The sequence below is a fragment of the Chaetodon trifascialis genome, chromosome 4, assembly GCF_039877785.1.
Source record: "Chaetodon trifascialis isolate fChaTrf1 chromosome 4, fChaTrf1.hap1, whole genome shotgun sequence".
Classification (NCBI taxonomy): Eukaryota; Metazoa; Chordata; class Actinopteri; order Chaetodontiformes; family Chaetodontidae; genus Chaetodon; species Chaetodon trifascialis.
Window position 1 is genome coordinate 8,623,257 of NC_092059.1, and position 17,446 is coordinate 8,640,702.

Below are 17,446 nucleotides of genomic sequence, written 5' to 3' on the forward strand. Positions count from 1 at the left end.
AGAGTGCATGTGACATGACACCTGTGATGTTTGAGCTGCTCCAGCAGAGTTCACACACCCAGAGCAGAGGCTTTCTCCAGGCTTCATTACACCTCATAACTCCAGCAAGTGGACTGAATAGAAAAAACGCCGCCATATACAACAGATAAAAATGACTTGTGTTGTCATCCCGCTAATCAGTCATATCTTTAAACCTAACTAAAAAAACAGCATGTTCCTTCTTCCCCCTCTCCTTTTCTTTCTCTTTTGTGATGCAACACACCATTCAGCCATTTTCCAGATTTACTTCCTCGACTCCCAAGGAAACAGAAAGATGCATTTTCATATCAAAGCTTGGGCTATTATTAGGTTTTGATTCACTTAAGACAGCCAGTGGGCTTGAGAAGAGGCTCTGTTGGACAATACGAGATGCTTATTGAGCTAATAATCTGCCAGTCAGATTTGTAATCACTTTACAAAACCCTAGCCAGTCCAGACCTTGGCTGCATGGACGGTATATCAGTGTTGCTTGATGGAAAAATGAGTTTGTTTTGTTTGCCGTACAGAAATATAGATAGCCTCCGCTGCTGTCCAGTCGTGCTCCCTCTTACATCCTGCTGACAGCCTCGTTGACAATCACCTGCTCTTTCCATCTTCCTGCTGAATGATTCATTTCCCTCAGCAGATTGAATCACAGTGCATATCCATCACCAGATTTAGGTGCAGCTCCTGATGCCGTACACTGTATTTCCATTGAAACCTCTCTGTCTCCCCTCAGCTCTCTCTCTGTTATTTTGCTCTCTTTCCTCTGTTTCATTTATCTCTTTCTTAATCCGCCTCTTCCTCTTTCTGCCGAGCAGCGAAATAAACCGCTTGGATCTGGGCCTGACAGTGGAGGTGTGGAATAAAGGGCTGATCTGGGACACCATGGTGGGCACCTTATGGATCCCCCTGCGCAGCATACGGCAGTCCAACGAGGTACACTCCCTCTCGCTCTCTGTCTCCCAGCGTTAGGTTTTACTGGCTGCACTTCCTGTACATGTACACCAGTCAGGGTGATGATTGGCTGCAATTATTAAAATAATCTAATTCACATATGGGTAAGGACATAGAGAGATATTCAGAGGAACGACAGACTTCCAGGCTTATTTGTCACGGAGTAAGGACTGCTGCAGTCACATTTCTCTGCCCCTCTTCCAGGAGGGTCCGGGCCAGTGGCTGACCCTGGACTCCAATGCGATCATGGCTGAGAATGAGATCTGTGGAACCAAAGACCCGACCTTTCACCGACTGCTGCTCGACACCCGCTTTGAACTGCCACTAGGTTTGGCCTTTCATCATCGTCATGTTTATCCTGCCTGCTGCTTTATTCTGCACTTTGTTTCGATTATATGAATTGAAGTTTAGATACATGGACAATCAGGCAAGGAAACAGGAAAATGCATTTTATACCAAAGCTAGTATTTAACACTAACACACAACAACTGTCTGGACCACTATCAATGTTATTTTTGGGACCACATCTAGTACCGTACTGTCTTAACACTACTACATTTACTACTAATGCTGTTTCTGCTGCTGCTCCAGCACTAACACTGCCTCCAGAGCTGGTACATCAGATTGAAAGCTCATTCTTGACCTCGGAAACAGCAGTTGGCAAACGATCTCACCACGAGGTACAGTCTTTGATGTGCTGAGAAACACCTTTGTGTTTTGTGCTGCAGACATTCCAGAGGAAGAGGCTCGATACTGGGCCAAAAAACTCGAACAACTAAATGCCATGAGAGATCAAGATGTAAGATCCCCATCACTCACTCTGCACCATCTGTCATCTATATCTCCTCATTCATTCCTTCCTCTTTAGAATATTTTCTTTCATAACCCATGTCTTACTGTGTTTCCTCTCCACCTCTTTCTTTGTCTTCCACACTCTCTCTAATTACACTCTATGGCTGCCAATAACGGATGACTTGCCAGAGTCAATAATTCTTACCAGCAATTTTCCTCAGAAGAAGTGCTGGATGTTATTTTCTAAGATGTGCCGTCGTTGTTTTTTTTCCTCCACAGTATGCCTATCAAGAAGAACAGGAGCGGCCACTCCATGCGCCATCCACACAGTGCTGTGAGTGTCAAACGCCACTCCCGCGTCCACCTCCTCCTGTTCCGTCCTCAGCCGTGTCCCTTTTGATGCCTCCTCTTTTTTCCTCTCCTCGCTCCCTCTGCTAATCTCGTGCTGACTAGACAGGACGTAGAAATGAGGCTGATAGACGAAGCAAAGCGTGGAAGGAGGGAGGGAAGCTGATGTGACGAATCATGCATGCAAGCAAAACTAGAATGACTTATAGGTGCTAGATGTGTGATGAATGTGAACCGACAGACGCGGGGCTGTCAGACACACACCACCCTGTCTGACTGTCTGTCCGTGTAGTGATGATGACACAGGGTGCAGGTGGGTAAGTGTGTATCGTATAAATCTGTGGGCAGGGAGGTTGGGCGGTGGCATGGTGCTCGTGTGTGCAGAGATGATAACAGCACGCGTGTGTGTCCTGTTCTGTGTTACTTAGCAGCACCAAGGCCGGCAGCATTTGCACAAAAGCTGATTTTGATTCAACCTTCTCGAAAGACCTTGTGCTTTTCTTTACTCGCACACATGTACACACACAGCGATTTACCTCACTTATCGACCTTCTGCACACATATTTACACCTTAAAGTAATTAGCTCTCAGGGCTGCAAATCTCTACATGTTTGTTTACCTGGCTTTAGACTGCCAATGTGTTTAATTGTGGCCCAAACCTAATTTGGTTTTTCCCCCAACCCTTTTTCTCCTTGCAGGTAATTGGAGTCTGTGGGGAGATCAACAAAGTAAGTTTCTTTCATGCGCTTCTGCTAATGACTTGGAGTAATTCTGTATTTATTGCCCATGTCTCACTTAATGCAATGATCTCCTTGTGTAGTTTTCCTCAGAGACCATTAGCTGCCAGGAAAATATATATTTTCTCCACACATCCTGTCGGAGCTTCCTTTCAGCTCGTTTCTATAGTCTCCTGTTGGATTTAAAGAGTTGGAATTAAACCGAGTGTTGTTACAGTAAAATAAACTTAGTGGTGCTTGATTTTTTCATTCAAGTCTCTGTGGACATTGCTCTTATGCTGTCCCGCCACCACAGTCCAGATCACAGAAGATCCAAGGTGATACACTCATCTGAGTCACCTTCAGTTATTACTGTGCACTAAGCAGCAATCTTAACGAGCTGCAGTGACTGATGCGAACGTGCCACTCAGACTACATACAGGCTGTCTTACCTAATTCCTGTAAGTAGCTGGGGCAGTACGCAGCCTGAAATGAATACCTGCAGACACTACTTAGGGCTGAAAAAAGGATCTGTGCACTAATATAATAATCTATATTTTCACTTATAGTTAATATTCGCCTAAAATGATGCTGGAAATGAACAGTAGTCAAAAGCAGGATCAGAAAGTGTTTGATATTTATAAAGGAAACTAAAATTGAAATAGGGTTACAACACAGGTTTACATAGCATTTTAAGTCTTTGAATTATTATTATGGAAAACACAACTTATTTTAAATTTGCTCAGTTAATTTAAACCAAATCTATATCCCTGCATTATTCACTATGCAGACACTGTGTGAACCGTCACCCTCTTCTCGTCTCTCCCCCTCACTTTGTCCCGTCTCCCGCTGTGTTTGCGTGAACAGACGAGGACCCAGACAGCGCCGTGGACGACAGGGACAGTGACTACCGCAGTGAGACCAGTAACAGCATCCCGCCTCCCTACTACACCACCTCCCAGCCCAACGCTTCCATGCACCAGTATCCCATGAGGCACCCGCACTACAGACACTCCTACAACGACGAAATACATGAGCTGGACTACGACCACAGAGGCATGAGGTAACAAGCACCCCACAGCCACCCTGCAGCCACAACTGAGACAGAGTGGTTATCTTTTCATGAGATTCCTATGGCAGGCTGCCAGAATGTATCAGCAACAGGGAGAGAGGCTTTATTTTGGTGAGACATGAAGAGAAAAACACCAAAAGAACAAAACTGTTTCATGCTGAAAATGTAATGTCACGCTTCCCATCTTTAACAAATATTCCTTAAGTGATTAACTTCTAGCCTTTAGCCCTGAGACAGCTCAGCCCCTGCGGCCTTGTTTTGTTCTCTGTATTGTACATGGTAACATGTTGTCCCACTGTGCTCTCCTCCTCTAGAGAATAACCCTGGCCTCAGTGTATACAAGCATGCTGGGGCGCACAGTTCTTGTATACAGGTCATGTATGAAGTGGGCCCTTGTGGTTATCTTGTCTGTGTGCGTGTGTGCATGTGTGAATGCGTGTGCGCGCGCCTGCATCTTTGTGTGCATGTTGCGTGTGTGAGCATCAGAAACCCCATGTGATCTCTTCCTGCGCTAACTTGTGCAGAAAATTAAATGAACTGCTGGACATGACAGTATTTCTGAACATTGTTGGACATGTTTTCAAAGGCGGCAGATGATTCGAACTCATGCATTGCTCAGAAAAGCTGCAACAGGAAGTTTGACCTTTTTGATTTGGTTAGATTTAGATGGGTGACATCAACCTTCAAGTGCTCAACCTCAGTGAGAGGTCTTTGAGTAGAACCTTAGAGGATAAAGTCACATTTCTTCAAGTCTGTCCTTAAACAATAGTCAGATGTTCATATGTACTTGGAGAGAGGTTGCTGTTGTTCTCTGACGGGCTTGAAAAACTGCGATCCTATCCTTTAAGCGTGCAGTGCAGAGGCTCAGTTTGGTTAGAGCTTTCTTTGAAAGGTTTGCACTGAGCTCTACTGATGCTCCTCTCCCACCTCTCCCTTCCTCCTCCTCCTCCTCCTTCCTCCCTGCTCCTCTTACCAGACGCTATGATAGTTTAGACTCGGCCACCAACGGGCGCAGCGATATCGACTCAGGCTCAGGGTCGAGCCGGCGCACCAGTCGTCAGTATTCTCTAGACAGTAGGCATTCACTGTCCGATAGGTGGGTCTCTGTACCTCCTCTCCAACTCCTCCTCCTCTTCCTTCTCCTGCTCCGGCCTGTGACTCCGTCTCGCTGTGACGTCAGTGGTGGACTTGTCCCGTCCTCCTCGCTCACTGTGCTTGCATGCATGCGCTCTTACCCTATCTCTGTATATGTATATTCTATACTTTTTTATAGAAAACTACTGGTCCTGCATCTATATTTACTGTGTTCCTGGTGAAGAATCACGAATCAGTATCACAAACGATGTATCATACTCATCTTCCCCATTGTTCAACTCTTGTGAGTTCTGCGCAGTTCTGTGTCTATGTGTGTGGGCGACTGATTGACAAGGTGCGTGTACGTGTGTGTTGTTTCGTGACAGTCAGAGGCAGAGAGGTTAATTGTTGGTTGGAGTTTGTGGAAGAGCCTGTGTGAATCTGCACGCGAATCTGTTGTCGCGACAGCCTGTTATTACGGCCTCATCCCGTATGTGAGACTTTAAGAAGAGCCCTGTCTTCTCCTCGGTGTCCCGTACTTTGTAATTACACACATGTCATTTCCACTTGTGAGACAGCAGGAGGTCTTCAGCCCAATAACAGGGCCCTAGCAGAGAGGCCAAGGCAGATTACTTTCATTTTCATCTTAGTTTCACCATGTTTTTTTTTATTATTCTTTGCTAAGAAAGAGGGCAGACATTTATTTAGACTCACGCATTATGCAAGCATTTGTCACCGTGTCAGTCTTTGTGTTGGATGAGAGATTGTGAGATAGATGATGAATAGAAAAGAACAGGGGTGTCGTGATGGAGTGTTTATGTGTTCACCCGTACTTATTCCCTCTGGCTCACAGCCTGGAGCCATAACACAGTTCTCCCTTTTACTGCTGCTGCACCGTGCATTATTGAACCAACATGACTGTAATCAATGGAGACGAAACAATAAAGTGTGAGTGCGTGTCCTCGCGCGTGTGTGTGTAGAAGTTGTTTTTGCATGTGTCTCAGATCTCTCTGGTCTGTCTCGATGTCTAATAGCCTCATTCATCATTGTGAATAAATATTATTCACTTATTTATCTGCAGAAAGGAACTGTCTTTGTTCTGCCAGGCTAACAAATGATCTTCAACCTCTCCAGGTTCACCCTCTGTCATCTGAATAGGTCTATTTGTATCTTTTTGTATGCTGTGTGTTTCTGTCTTAATTTGCGTGTGAACCAGTATCCATACCAATGATTCCCTTTGCAGTTACATAGATGCATCACACCCTAAACCTCCCCTGCTCTGAGTTTTCTTATTTGGTTGGTTCAAAGTCACTCCTCTTTTCCTATTGGTTAGCTGTCTCCCTCCCTGGCCCCAACACAAGTTCCTTAAGTGTGACAGCCAAACTCCTCATTGTGTAAGTGTGGGAACTCCCCTAGTTTACCTTTAAACCCGTGTGGGTGTGTTTCTGTAACGGGTGTCTGTGTCTCCCCCCTCAGTCCCACAGACAGTCGTTACGCCTCATCAGGCGAGTTGAGTCGAGGCAGCTCTCAGCTCAGCGAGGAGTTTGTTGCTGAGGACGGCGAGAGCTTGCGAGGTTCGGAGTTCTACGACGAGAACGACTCCTACCACTCCTGCCACTCCTCCGTCAGCTACGGCAAAGAGGATTCCCCGGGCTGGGACGGCGAGGACCCCCAAGGCGTCTATAGCGACGAGGGAGGCTACCTCAAAGATGGAGGGGAAGAGGGGGCGCTGTATGCAGAAGAGGAGGGTGACATGTACGGGGAGGAGGCAGAGTACAACTATGAAGATGAGGAGGAGATGCCTTATGAGGAAGATGAAGACATGTATCCACTTGATGGGACGCTCAGCGAAGACCAGGAGCCACCCTACACCCCCACACCCACAAGCACTGCCCCCACCTTGATGCCCCCCTCTGATGGTCTGTCCTCCACCAGGCCACCGCTGGAGAAGCAGGCATCCTTGCATCAGCAGCGGCCAACCCATGATCAGCTCCAGCCCCCCAGCGCAGCTCCTGGTCTACCTCCAGCCACACAGGACGACCATTTGCCCCCTTTCACTGCAGAACCCATCAAGCCTGCATTTGCACCCACCCAGCCAGCTCTGTCTACCACCACTACATCCACCCCCACGACTACATCACAGGTCCCAGCTCCAGATACCGAACCCCTGGAGCCTGAGCTCAAGGCTGAGGTGCTGCCGGAGGAACCTCAACCCCCCGAGCAGCCTCCAGCGGCAGAGAGCGTCCCTCCTGCTCCTGAAGAGAAAACAGAGGAGCCACCTGCTCCAAGGTGAGCACTGTTCATACACTCTCAGCTTCACAGAGCAAAAATAAGCTTTCACACACTGTCAGCACTACGTTTAGCTGCATTAGCTATGTTTTGGTACACAGATCTGGCAGTTCATTCAAGTAAGTACATACAGTACATGTACAGACACCAACCAATGGGGACCATAAAGCCAATTATCCAAAAGAGGAACACAGGAAACAGACCCTGGGGAAGGGGCTGGGATTTGTAAACAGGTTGCACAGACTGCTTTTCTTTGAGACTCGCTTCACAGTTAACCTTCCAATTAATGGGCTACTCCACTGATTTAATATTAGTACCTCCACAAAGTCGGAGAATTTGTGAGAGATGCCTTAAAAGAAGAATGATCAAAACTGAAGCAGCAGAGGTTGAGATGTCCTGACTTTTAGTCGTCAGTATGGCCGAAGTTTCGAAGGAGGCTGAAGCCAACATTTCCTCCAAAGCAACACAATGACTGGTGATGCCATCAGGGTCATTTTCTCATACTTTAGAAAACCAGTTTCACATGCTGTCGTACTCCTCGCGACAAGTAAACTAAACCCAGTGTGTAAAATCAGTGGAGTGCACCTGTAACGGGTTTACTACTATGAGTTCATGTACATTCACTACATAAGCTAATATAACACACACCAGCACGTATTTGACTAGCCATGTTCCTTCTTCAATCACTCTTTTAGCTTCCCAAAGAGGGAAATCATGGAACCCGGTCCTGCCAGAGCCAAAGCCAACTGGCTTCGACTTTTCAGCAGAGTACGACTACAGCTGCAAGAGGTACAGCCTTTGTGTGTGTGTGTGTGTGTGTCTTAGTGTGTCTTTGTGCACATAGATGTGTGCTCGTGCAGCCTGCATTCATGCCAGGTGAATGCCTGTGCTGTGAAGAGTGGGTAAAATGTCGTCTCTGTCCTTGCTCTGCTTTAATAACTCTACTGTTTGAGCTCACTGACTTGTTGCATCAGTCCCTGCATGTCCGACTGTTACTGTGTTTTTTTTTTTTTTTCCAGCTTCTGTTGACTGGTCCACCATGTTTCCCAGTTATTAGCTGGTTATTGCTGTGGATTATATTGTCTTGTGTTTATTTGATAGTTTCTGTTTACCCCTTGTACTGTTTTGCCATTTCATTATTTTCTTTTCAGTTGTTTGCCATCCTCGTAGCGATTTGCATGTAGTCCATTCTGATTACCTATGGCTGGAGCAGACGCTCAGGTGGGTGCGGCCAGTAGTGTGTTAATCAGTCTAGTTTATGTTGTTTGTATCATGTGCGGGTCGTATATTTCTGGGGAGCCAGGCAACACACAGGGAGCTGCCGTGAGCCTGCTAAGTGTCATTTTCAAAGCCTGGCGTTTATACCAATCACGGCTATTTCTGTGCGGCAGTGTGACGTGAGTATCAATGCTGTGTGTCATTCTTTGAACAGGCAGGCAGACAAAGAACATGTCTTTCAATAAAAGAGCAGATAGAATTAGAAGAATGATTACATGGATGGCCATCTGGCTGTAATCTGCTTTTGCTATGATTCTCAAACACAGAGAAGCCATCGCTGATGTCAATAATCACCACACTCACACAGACAGACACAACTCAGCTCTACCACTCTCCTAATCGCCCCCTTTTTTCTTTCTTTCTCCCTCTTGCACTGTTGCATTATTCATTTGTGAGTTCTGGGAACACTTGCAGTCATTGTGGCTGCAGCTACTAGTGAAACTCACCATGAAATATTGCTTTTTGCTGAGGAACACCATGCAATATCTCTGGATTCTGTTGTTATTAGTCTAAAGAATAATATGAAAGTACTATATAGCAGCCACAGCTCTCATGGCACCCTGCTCGCCTCACTTTCTCATCTCCCGTCTCTTTCTCCTCAGGCCCGAGGAGAAAGTGTTGGCATCGCCTCTCTGCTTTTATCAGCAGGGTAAGTGACCATGACACTGTTACTAGTACAGTCATTGAAAATCTTTAACTTACCCACCGAAAGGCAAGCCCATGGCCTTAATGTCTACATGCATTTACTGTCTAATTGATTTGGCGTGTCCAGTTTCTAGTTAACAACTGTAAAATAGTAGCTGGTGTGTGTTTTGTCTCCAGGATGGGTGGCGCTCTGTATAGCATTGATAGCATGCCAGACCTCAGGAAGAGGAAAGCTATGCCTCTGGTCAGAGATCTGGTGAGTTTCTGCACTAATCTCTTTATATTCCCCTGGATAAGTGTCTCACATCTCCCCAGTCCATCTATCACTCTGCTCAGCAGCTCTCATCTAAACCTACTCATGTTTTCCATCTGATTCTCTGCGGTCCTTTCCAGTCTTATTCTCTCTACCCTATTGTTCTTTTCTTTAATGATTTCTCCTTTTAGCCCTCTGCACTACATCCACTCTGCTAAGAGACAATACATTTCCCTGCTATTACAGCCTGACAGGGCGAGCTGCAGGGCTAAGGGGCCACAGGCAAGGCCGGAGGTTTCCTCTGACAGACACTGATGTGTTGTCATATAACAGACCTTTCATTACCCCACGCTGCCATCATCCCCATGCCTCTCTGACACTGCCTCATTAGAGATGAGACTGTGGGGAATATAAATCCTCTGCAGAAAGCTGTAACTCATTCATGCAAGTCATAGAAGAGTATCTTGTGCTAAACCACAGCCTGGACAGAATCATCACTTCTATCTCTGTTAAAATGACAGGACGCCCAAATCTTAGGTATAGATACACATTAAGCTCACATTAATATCATGTTTCAGCTTTTCAGGAAGACAAGTGAAAGAAAACCTTTATGGAATAATTTGCTATTTAGCTAAATATCCTTGTTAGCTTTCTTGTTGAGAATAAGAAGAGAGGATTAATTGAGCAACCACAAGTCAGGAAAGCAGGAGAAACAACTTTCTTTTTGGCTCTTTTCATTAACTGTCAGGCAGAGCTCAGTGTACCATTTTCCCTAACACGCCAGATCCAAGCTTTACCGCACGCAAGTAATTAGCTCAGATGACTGTCTTCATTAATAAACAGTCTGGAAGCAGAGACAGACAGTCACAGACAGGTGCACCGACGGTTGTCTTTCCTCGCCTTCACAAATACACACACACGCACACACACTCACTCGCGACTTGTCAGAGTGTCTCAGGTAATTGATCAGACAGGTTGGAGTCTTGGATGAACGAGCAGTGATCACAGGCTTTTTCATTCACATATCACATACTCCTCGCTCTTAAAGTCTCCACATCTGGCTGTTGATTCCCCTTGTTTGAATCCTCCTATGTTTTCATTGTGGATGTTCATTCTTGTTTATCACAGTAACTACAGTATATGCGCAATGAATGCACCTTTTCTCAGCATCTCTTCTGCATTGTTTATTTTCCATGGAAACCCCCTCTCTTCTCTTTCTAATATTAAATCTCTCCCTTGTTCCACCTTCCCCGCACTGCCACAGGCTATGGTGAGTAACACCATTCGCTATCAAAAGACGTAGCTTATGATTTTTACTAGTTTCCTCGTCCTAACGGCAAATTGATCGCTCTTATGAAAGGAAGCACTTTAAATTCTGCAGCTGTCACCTCCAGTTTGAGCTGAAACTATTCAGGGGAACATTGCCAGACAGACAGTAATAATACACATGGCCTCATAGGCTGCACTGAGATTTGTCTTGATAAAGAATGATATTAAGGTGGGAGCTGAGAGAAACTGACCCCTCCTTTCTCCTGCCTCTCAGTCCTTGGTCCAGAATTCCAGGAAGGCAGGCATCACCTCGGCTCTGACATCCAGCACCCTGCACAACGAAGAACTGGTCAGTGCTCATTCACAGTGTTAATTCTCACCAAGAAGTCACTCTAGCACGCTCACCGCGCTCTTCTCTCCTCTGTCCCCTTGTAGAAGAGTCATGTCTACAAGAAGACCCTCCAGGCCCTCATATATCCCATCTCCTGCACCACGCCACACAATTTTGAGGTGTGGACAGCCACCACGCCCACATACTGCTACGAGTGCGAGGGACTGCTGTGGGGTATTGCTCGCCAGGGCATGCGCTGCACCGAGTGTGGAGTCAAATGCCACGAGAAGTGCCAAGATCTGCTCAACGCTGACTGTCTGCAAAGTAAGTGAAGCGTCGGAAAGAAAGTGATTTAAAAAAATAAGGATGATTTTAATTCAGTTTAGCACCACTTGACACCACTCTCATGTTTGCACATTAATACATAGCCAGGAGCCGGTTAGCTTAGCTTAGCATTAAGATTGGAAGCAAGGGGGAACAGCTAGCCTGGCTCCATCCAAAGCTAGAAAATATATGCTTTATGTACATGAGAGCACTGCCGATCTTCTCATCTTAATTCTTGGCAATAAAGTGAATAAGCCTATTTCCCATAATGCCTTTTGCCACATTGTATATTTACAGGAGCTGAACAACCATTTTCTGACTCTATGTTTTACACTTCTTGTATCAGTGCGTTTTTTTTTTTTTAATTAATAATAGTAAACTATGGAGTCCATCTATTTCCTCTTATCGCTATTCATCAATGCCAAGCACAGAGTCCTCCCCCTCCTTCTCTCACTCCTACTCTCTTATTGTTTTTTGCTTTGTTTTCTTGAGAGGATATTGCAAGCCATTTGTCTTTTGTTGTCATCCACCTCTCTTTTACTCAGCATTTTATAGCTCTGCAAATATGTCCGCCTCTCATTCATGAAATATGGCCAAGTTTTTCATCACCGGCTTCTTCTTGTAGCTTGTATTTCAAATTGAAATCTCACTTTCAAGTTTTCCTGTAACTTGTGGAAACACGTTCTCCCTGCAGTTTTTGTTTTCTGTCCTTTCCTTCCTTTCCATCTTATTTGTTTATAGCACAACATCTATTTTACTTTATTTATGCTAACCAGGAGCAGCAGAGAAGAGCTCCAAACATGGCGCGGAGGACCGAACCCAGAACATCATCATGGTTCTGAAAGACCGCATGAAAATCCGCGAGAGGAACAAACCTGAGATCTTCGAGCTCATCCAGGAGGTGTTCGCCATCGTGAAGGCCACCCACGTCACCCACATGAAGCAGATCAAGCAGAGCGTGCTCGATGGCACCTCTAAATGGTCGGCCAAGATCAGCATCACAGGTGAGCAGTTGGGTCAGAATTGGTGCGGTACAGTAGCTTTGAGCCGAGCTGGCCAGCACCGTCAACATCAAAGTCAGAGGAGACGGCTTGTGTCAGGTGTTTGTGTCTATAAAAAGAGACAAGCTGGCGTGTGTATGAAGAGAGCACAGGTGGCGTTTGTGGGGCAGTAGAGCAGAAGGTCAGATGATTTTAGAGGCATCTGTTTGCATCCACACACACACACAGACACACACGCAGAGTGGCTGACCAACAGCTTTTCCTTCTTCCTAGTGTTGTGTGCCCAGGGTCTACAAGCCAAGGATAAAACCGGTTCCAGTGATCCTTACGTCACCGTCCAGGTGGGAAAGACCAAAAAGAGGACCAAGACCATCTACGGCAACCTCAACCCTGTCTGGGAGGAGACGTTTAATTTGTGAGTCAGACATATGTGAAACTTGTAACAATTAGGGCTGAAAATAACGATTTTTTTCATTACCAGTTAATATTCGTTGATATGCCAGTGAAATGTCATATTAGAAGAAGATGCTTATCAGAGCCCAAGATGATATCTCCAAATAGCTTGTTTTGGCCAAATAAAAGGCATAAACCCAAATATATGTGATTTATAGCTAGCAAATTGCAATTAATTATCAATATTGTTGATTTATTTTCTGAGAGTCAGTTAGACTTTCCAGCTCTAGTTGTGGCAGTGATGCAGTTACACGTTTCTCTCTGCTTCCTGATGAAATAAAATATATTTAGATTTCTAAATATCTTCGTTTACACCTTTGATATCTAATGAGTCATGGTAGTAATTCAGCTGGTCGTCTTGGCCAGCCGTCAGTGTAAGTGCTATATTCGGTAGCTGTGGGTGACAATCTGGCTCTGTTTGTTCAGCGAATGCCACAACTCCTCGGACCGCATCAAGGTGCGAGTCTGGGACGAGGACGACGACATCAAGTCTCGCGTGAAGCAGAAGTTCAAGCGCGAGTCGGATGACTTCCTCGGTCAAACTATCATCGAGGTCCGCACCCTGAGCGGAGAGATGGACGTCTGGTACAATCTCGGTCAGTTCAATCGCTGTCGTGTGATTTAGCGCGTCACTTACGCTGTATCGATGCCACAGCTTCTTCTGCCATCATCAACATGATTTACATGTTAACTGTGTGTCTTCTGCTGTTCACAGACAAGCGTACAGACAAATCAGCTGTGTCTGGAGCTATCCGCATGCACATCAATGTGGAGATCAAAGGAGAGGAGACGGTCGCCCCCTATCACGTTCAGTACACCTGTTTGCATGAAGTAAGCTCAGTGTGTGTGTGTGTGTGTGTGTGTGTGTGTGTGTGTGTGTGTGTGTGTGTGTGTGTGTGTGTGTGTGTGTGTGTGCTGGTGTGTTTGAACAGGCAATAAAATATGTCTATTCTAGAGCTGTGCTTTGATTGTGTTTCACTGTGCATTTTGTGAGACTTTATGCCTTTACTCCACTGCTACTACATCTTCAGAATAATGTATAAAACATTTTATTACCAGACAAATGCAAGAACAAATACAAAACAAATACATCCAGGCCCCTCAAAACAGCACAGCATTTAACCAGGCTGCTGCATTAATACTTTAATATTGATCAGTCACTTCATTGTTGGTCTGCAAAACAGCATGCAGACCATTATGCACTTGAGCCTCGACAGTCTTTATTGTATGTGGATGTGAACGCTTCACGCTAATGTCAAATTGTGCATTACATACGGGAAGCGACTGATGCATTGCCACTTTTACTTCAGGAGTGTAACACTTTTTCCAAACGCTGTGTGAATGTCCGTGCATCTGTGTTCATCTCCGTGCAGAGACGTCCTAATGAGCCATGCCAAACAGGTTAATTTACTTGACTGATGTTCAGTTCCATAATGGATCCATTCCAAGTTAAACTTAAGTTAATACTCCGTGAAGTTTGCTTTGCTCTCATAAGATAAAGACCACTTCCAGACATCAGACACATTTCTGGCTCTGTGTGGAAAGCTCCGCTGATTGATTGTGGACCAATCACAGCCTTGTATGGAGTCATTACTCGGCCCATTACTCAACAAAGCATATTAGCTGAACCTTAACAGACAAATGAGCGCTGTTATTGCTTCGCATAAGTGGCCATAAACCACGTAGCCAACTCAGAATGTTTTACAGCACCGTATCGCTTTATGGTTGAGTAGTCGAGACAGCACCTTTTGTCGGCCTCATAATGCACTTTAATGGTTATTCATGCGGCACGGCCATTTAAAGATAATCACGCCGTAGGCTGTAATCTGCTCTGTTTTTGTACAATAAAACATACAGAAACTTTGATTACAGCGGAGAGATGTGAATGATCAGTCCAGCTTTACAATGACAGAATCAAGGAACAATCATTTGAACACGCTGGCTAGTAGAGACACACTCAAACAACCATGGTCACACACACCTTATCTGCATGTCATGACTACTCTTGTAAACACATCGATATCCCTTAACATGACAAAGCTCTTAATGGCCATTTACCGTGACCCTCCCTTCTGTATTTCCTCTCACTCTTCTATTGCATCTCCTTCAATGCTCTTTCCTATATTCTATTTCTATCTCTTTCCTCACTTTCCTTTCTGCAGAACCTCTTCCACTACGTGACAGATATCCAGAACAACGGCGTGGTGAAGATCCCCGATGCCAAAGGGGATGATGCATGGAAGGTCTACTTTGAGGAGACTCCCCAGGAGATTGTAGATGAGTTTGCCATGCGTTATGGAGTGGAGTCCATCTACCAGGCCATGACGTATGTTACCGTCTGACTTCAGAACATGATTACTTTGAGAAATTATTTTGTTTGTGTGGAAGCTCTGTGCAACCTGTAGCTGCTCACACGTATGTCCCTCTTTTGCAGTCACTTTGCCTGCCTGTCTTCTAAGTACATGTGCCCGGGTGTGCCTGCTGTGATGAGTACCCTACTGGCTAACATCAATGCCTATTACGCTCACACCACCCAGGCAACCAACAACGTGTCTGCCTCCGACCGCTTTGCTGCCTCTAACTTTGGGGTGAGTCGCTGCAGAAACATTCAGCAGAATCAATAACAGGTGCCACAGTTATACATATAAAGAACAAAGTTGAAGTGTGCTCATTTGTTGTGTTGGTGCTGAGTGGCTGAGCCTTCGTGTATTAAGCAGTGTGGTTTGTCTGCCGTATGTTGGGTAATGTTAAAATCTGTTTCCGTGTGTGTTGTCATGCCCACAGAAAGAGCGATTTGTCAAGCTTCTAGATCAGCTTCACAACTCCCTGAGGATTGACCTGTCCATGTACAGAGTAAGAGTCTTACTGTCTACACTCATATATTGAAAAGTTTCTCATATATGACAACAGCTGGAAGGTCAAACCGCCTGGTAGAACATCGACCCACCTCCCTTTCTTCTTTCTTTCTGCACTTTTCTCTCTCCTCGTTTTTCTCTTGGTGAGAAACGGTGAAAACAAAGCAGGCCGATGTGTTAATTAGAGTGACAGTTCCTCTGAAACATGCACAGACACATTCAGGAAACACTGCACACCCACACTGTAACAAGTGTTTGAAATTGTTCCGCCATGCTGGACTGAGCCCAGACACACACAAAACACACTCTGGACAAAGATGGATGTGATGTCATGTGTTGTGGCTCACTGCTTCTTTTTTTTCTGCAGAACAACTTCCCTGCCAGCAGTCCTGAGAGGCTGCAGGACCTCAAGTCCACAGTGGACCTCCTCACCAGTATCACCTTCTTCAGAATGAAGGTACCATCCCGTCCTTCATCTTCATCTGTCAAAGCATAAATAGGATGAACTTCACCCACATGCCATAATTTGGTGAATTAACGTCCGTTTCTCAGGGCCATCCAATCTTTATATGCCCAAAGCAAGAGCTGTGTTTAGGTACTCGGCAGTAAGTCGGACTTGTTCCCAGTGGGGGTTGGCCTCCGTCAGGGCTGTGCCTTGTCACCAATCCTGTTCGTGATATTCATGAACAGGATATCAAGGCGTAGTCGGGGGGAGGAGGGTCTGCAGTTCGGTGTGCTGAGGGTCTCATCACTGCTTTTTGCAGATGATGTGGTCCTGTTGGCATCATCAGTCTGTGACCTCCGGCACTCACTGGATCGGTTCACAGCCGAGTGTGAAGCAGCTGGGATGAGGATCAGCACCTCTAAATCTGAGGCCATTGCTCTCAGCAGGAAACCGATGGATTGCCTACTCCGGGTAGGGAATGAGTCCTTGCCCCAAGTGAAGGAGTCAAGTGCCTCGGGGTCTTGTTCACCAGTGAGGGGACAATGGAACATGAGATTGGTTGGAGAATCGGAGCAGCGGGGGCGGTATTGCGTTTGCTCTACTGCACCGTTATGACGAAAAGAGAGCTGAGCCAGAAGGCAAAGCTCTCGATCTCAATCTTCGTTCCGACTCTCACCTATGGTCATGAGGGTTGGATCATGACCGAATGAACTAGATCGCGGGTAAAAGTGGCTGAAATGGGTTTCCTCAGGAGGGTGGCTGGCATCTCCCTTAGAGATAGGGTGAGAAGCTCAGTCATCTGTGAGGGACTCGGAGTAGAGCCGCTGCTACTTTGCATTGAAAGGAGCCAGTTGAGGTGGTTCGGGCATCTGGTAAGGATGCCCCCTGGGGACGTCCAGCTGGGAGGAGACCACAGGGAAGACCCTGGACTAGGTGGAGAGATTATATCTCCACACTGGCCTGGGAACGCCTCGGGATCCCCCAGTCAGAGCTGGTTAATGTGGCCTGGGAAAGGGAAGTTTGGGGTCCCCTGCTGAAGCTGTTGCCCCTGCGACCCAACCCCAGATAAGCGGTTGATGATGAGGATGAGGACGTCCACTCACCTGGTTTAACTGTCTCCCTCTTTGTGTGTGTTCAGGTCCAAGAGCTTCAGTCTCCACCCAGAGCCAGTCAGGTGGTGAAGGACTGCGTCAAAGCCTGTCTCAACTCCACCTACGAGTACATCTTTAATAACTGTCATGAGCTGTACAGCCGCGAGTATCAGACAGACCCGGTAAGAAGCAGTTTTTATTGAATATCTGCGTAGGTGTGTGTCAGTGTCTCTCT

At 46.0% G+C, this 17,446-nt stretch overlaps 1 protein-coding gene across 1 annotated transcript in view; it reads left to right on the plus strand.

Moving 5' to 3' along the window:
- The window catches only part of unc13a (unc-13 homolog A (C. elegans)), a 41,730-nt gene that overhangs the window by 5,651 nt on the left and 18,633 nt on the right, over window positions 1-17,446 (plus strand). The window contains exons 4-25 of the mRNA XM_070961892.1: window positions 840-957; window positions 1,180-1,303; window positions 1,704-1,774; window positions 2,047-2,101; window positions 2,814-2,843; window positions 3,699-3,894; window positions 6,454-7,266; window positions 7,962-8,055; window positions 9,147-9,193; window positions 9,367-9,445; window positions 10,707-10,712; window positions 10,986-11,060; window positions 11,147-11,366; window positions 12,143-12,370; window positions 12,641-12,782; window positions 13,247-13,416; window positions 13,536-13,651; window positions 14,983-15,146; window positions 15,255-15,408; window positions 15,605-15,673; window positions 16,043-16,132; window positions 17,259-17,393. Coding sequence (XP_070817993.1) covers window positions 840-957; window positions 1,180-1,303; window positions 1,704-1,774; window positions 2,047-2,101; window positions 2,814-2,843; window positions 3,699-3,894; window positions 6,454-7,266; window positions 7,962-8,055; window positions 9,147-9,193; window positions 9,367-9,445; window positions 10,707-10,712; window positions 10,986-11,060; window positions 11,147-11,366; window positions 12,143-12,370; window positions 12,641-12,782; window positions 13,247-13,416; window positions 13,536-13,651; window positions 14,983-15,146; window positions 15,255-15,408; window positions 15,605-15,673; window positions 16,043-16,132; window positions 17,259-17,393 — 3,196 coding nt within the window. The remainder of the gene's footprint in view (window positions 1-839; window positions 958-1,179; window positions 1,304-1,703; window positions 1,775-2,046; window positions 2,102-2,813; window positions 2,844-3,698; window positions 3,895-6,453; window positions 7,267-7,961; window positions 8,056-9,146; window positions 9,194-9,366; window positions 9,446-10,706; window positions 10,713-10,985; window positions 11,061-11,146; window positions 11,367-12,142; window positions 12,371-12,640; window positions 12,783-13,246; window positions 13,417-13,535; window positions 13,652-14,982; window positions 15,147-15,254; window positions 15,409-15,604; window positions 15,674-16,042; window positions 16,133-17,258; window positions 17,394-17,446) is intronic.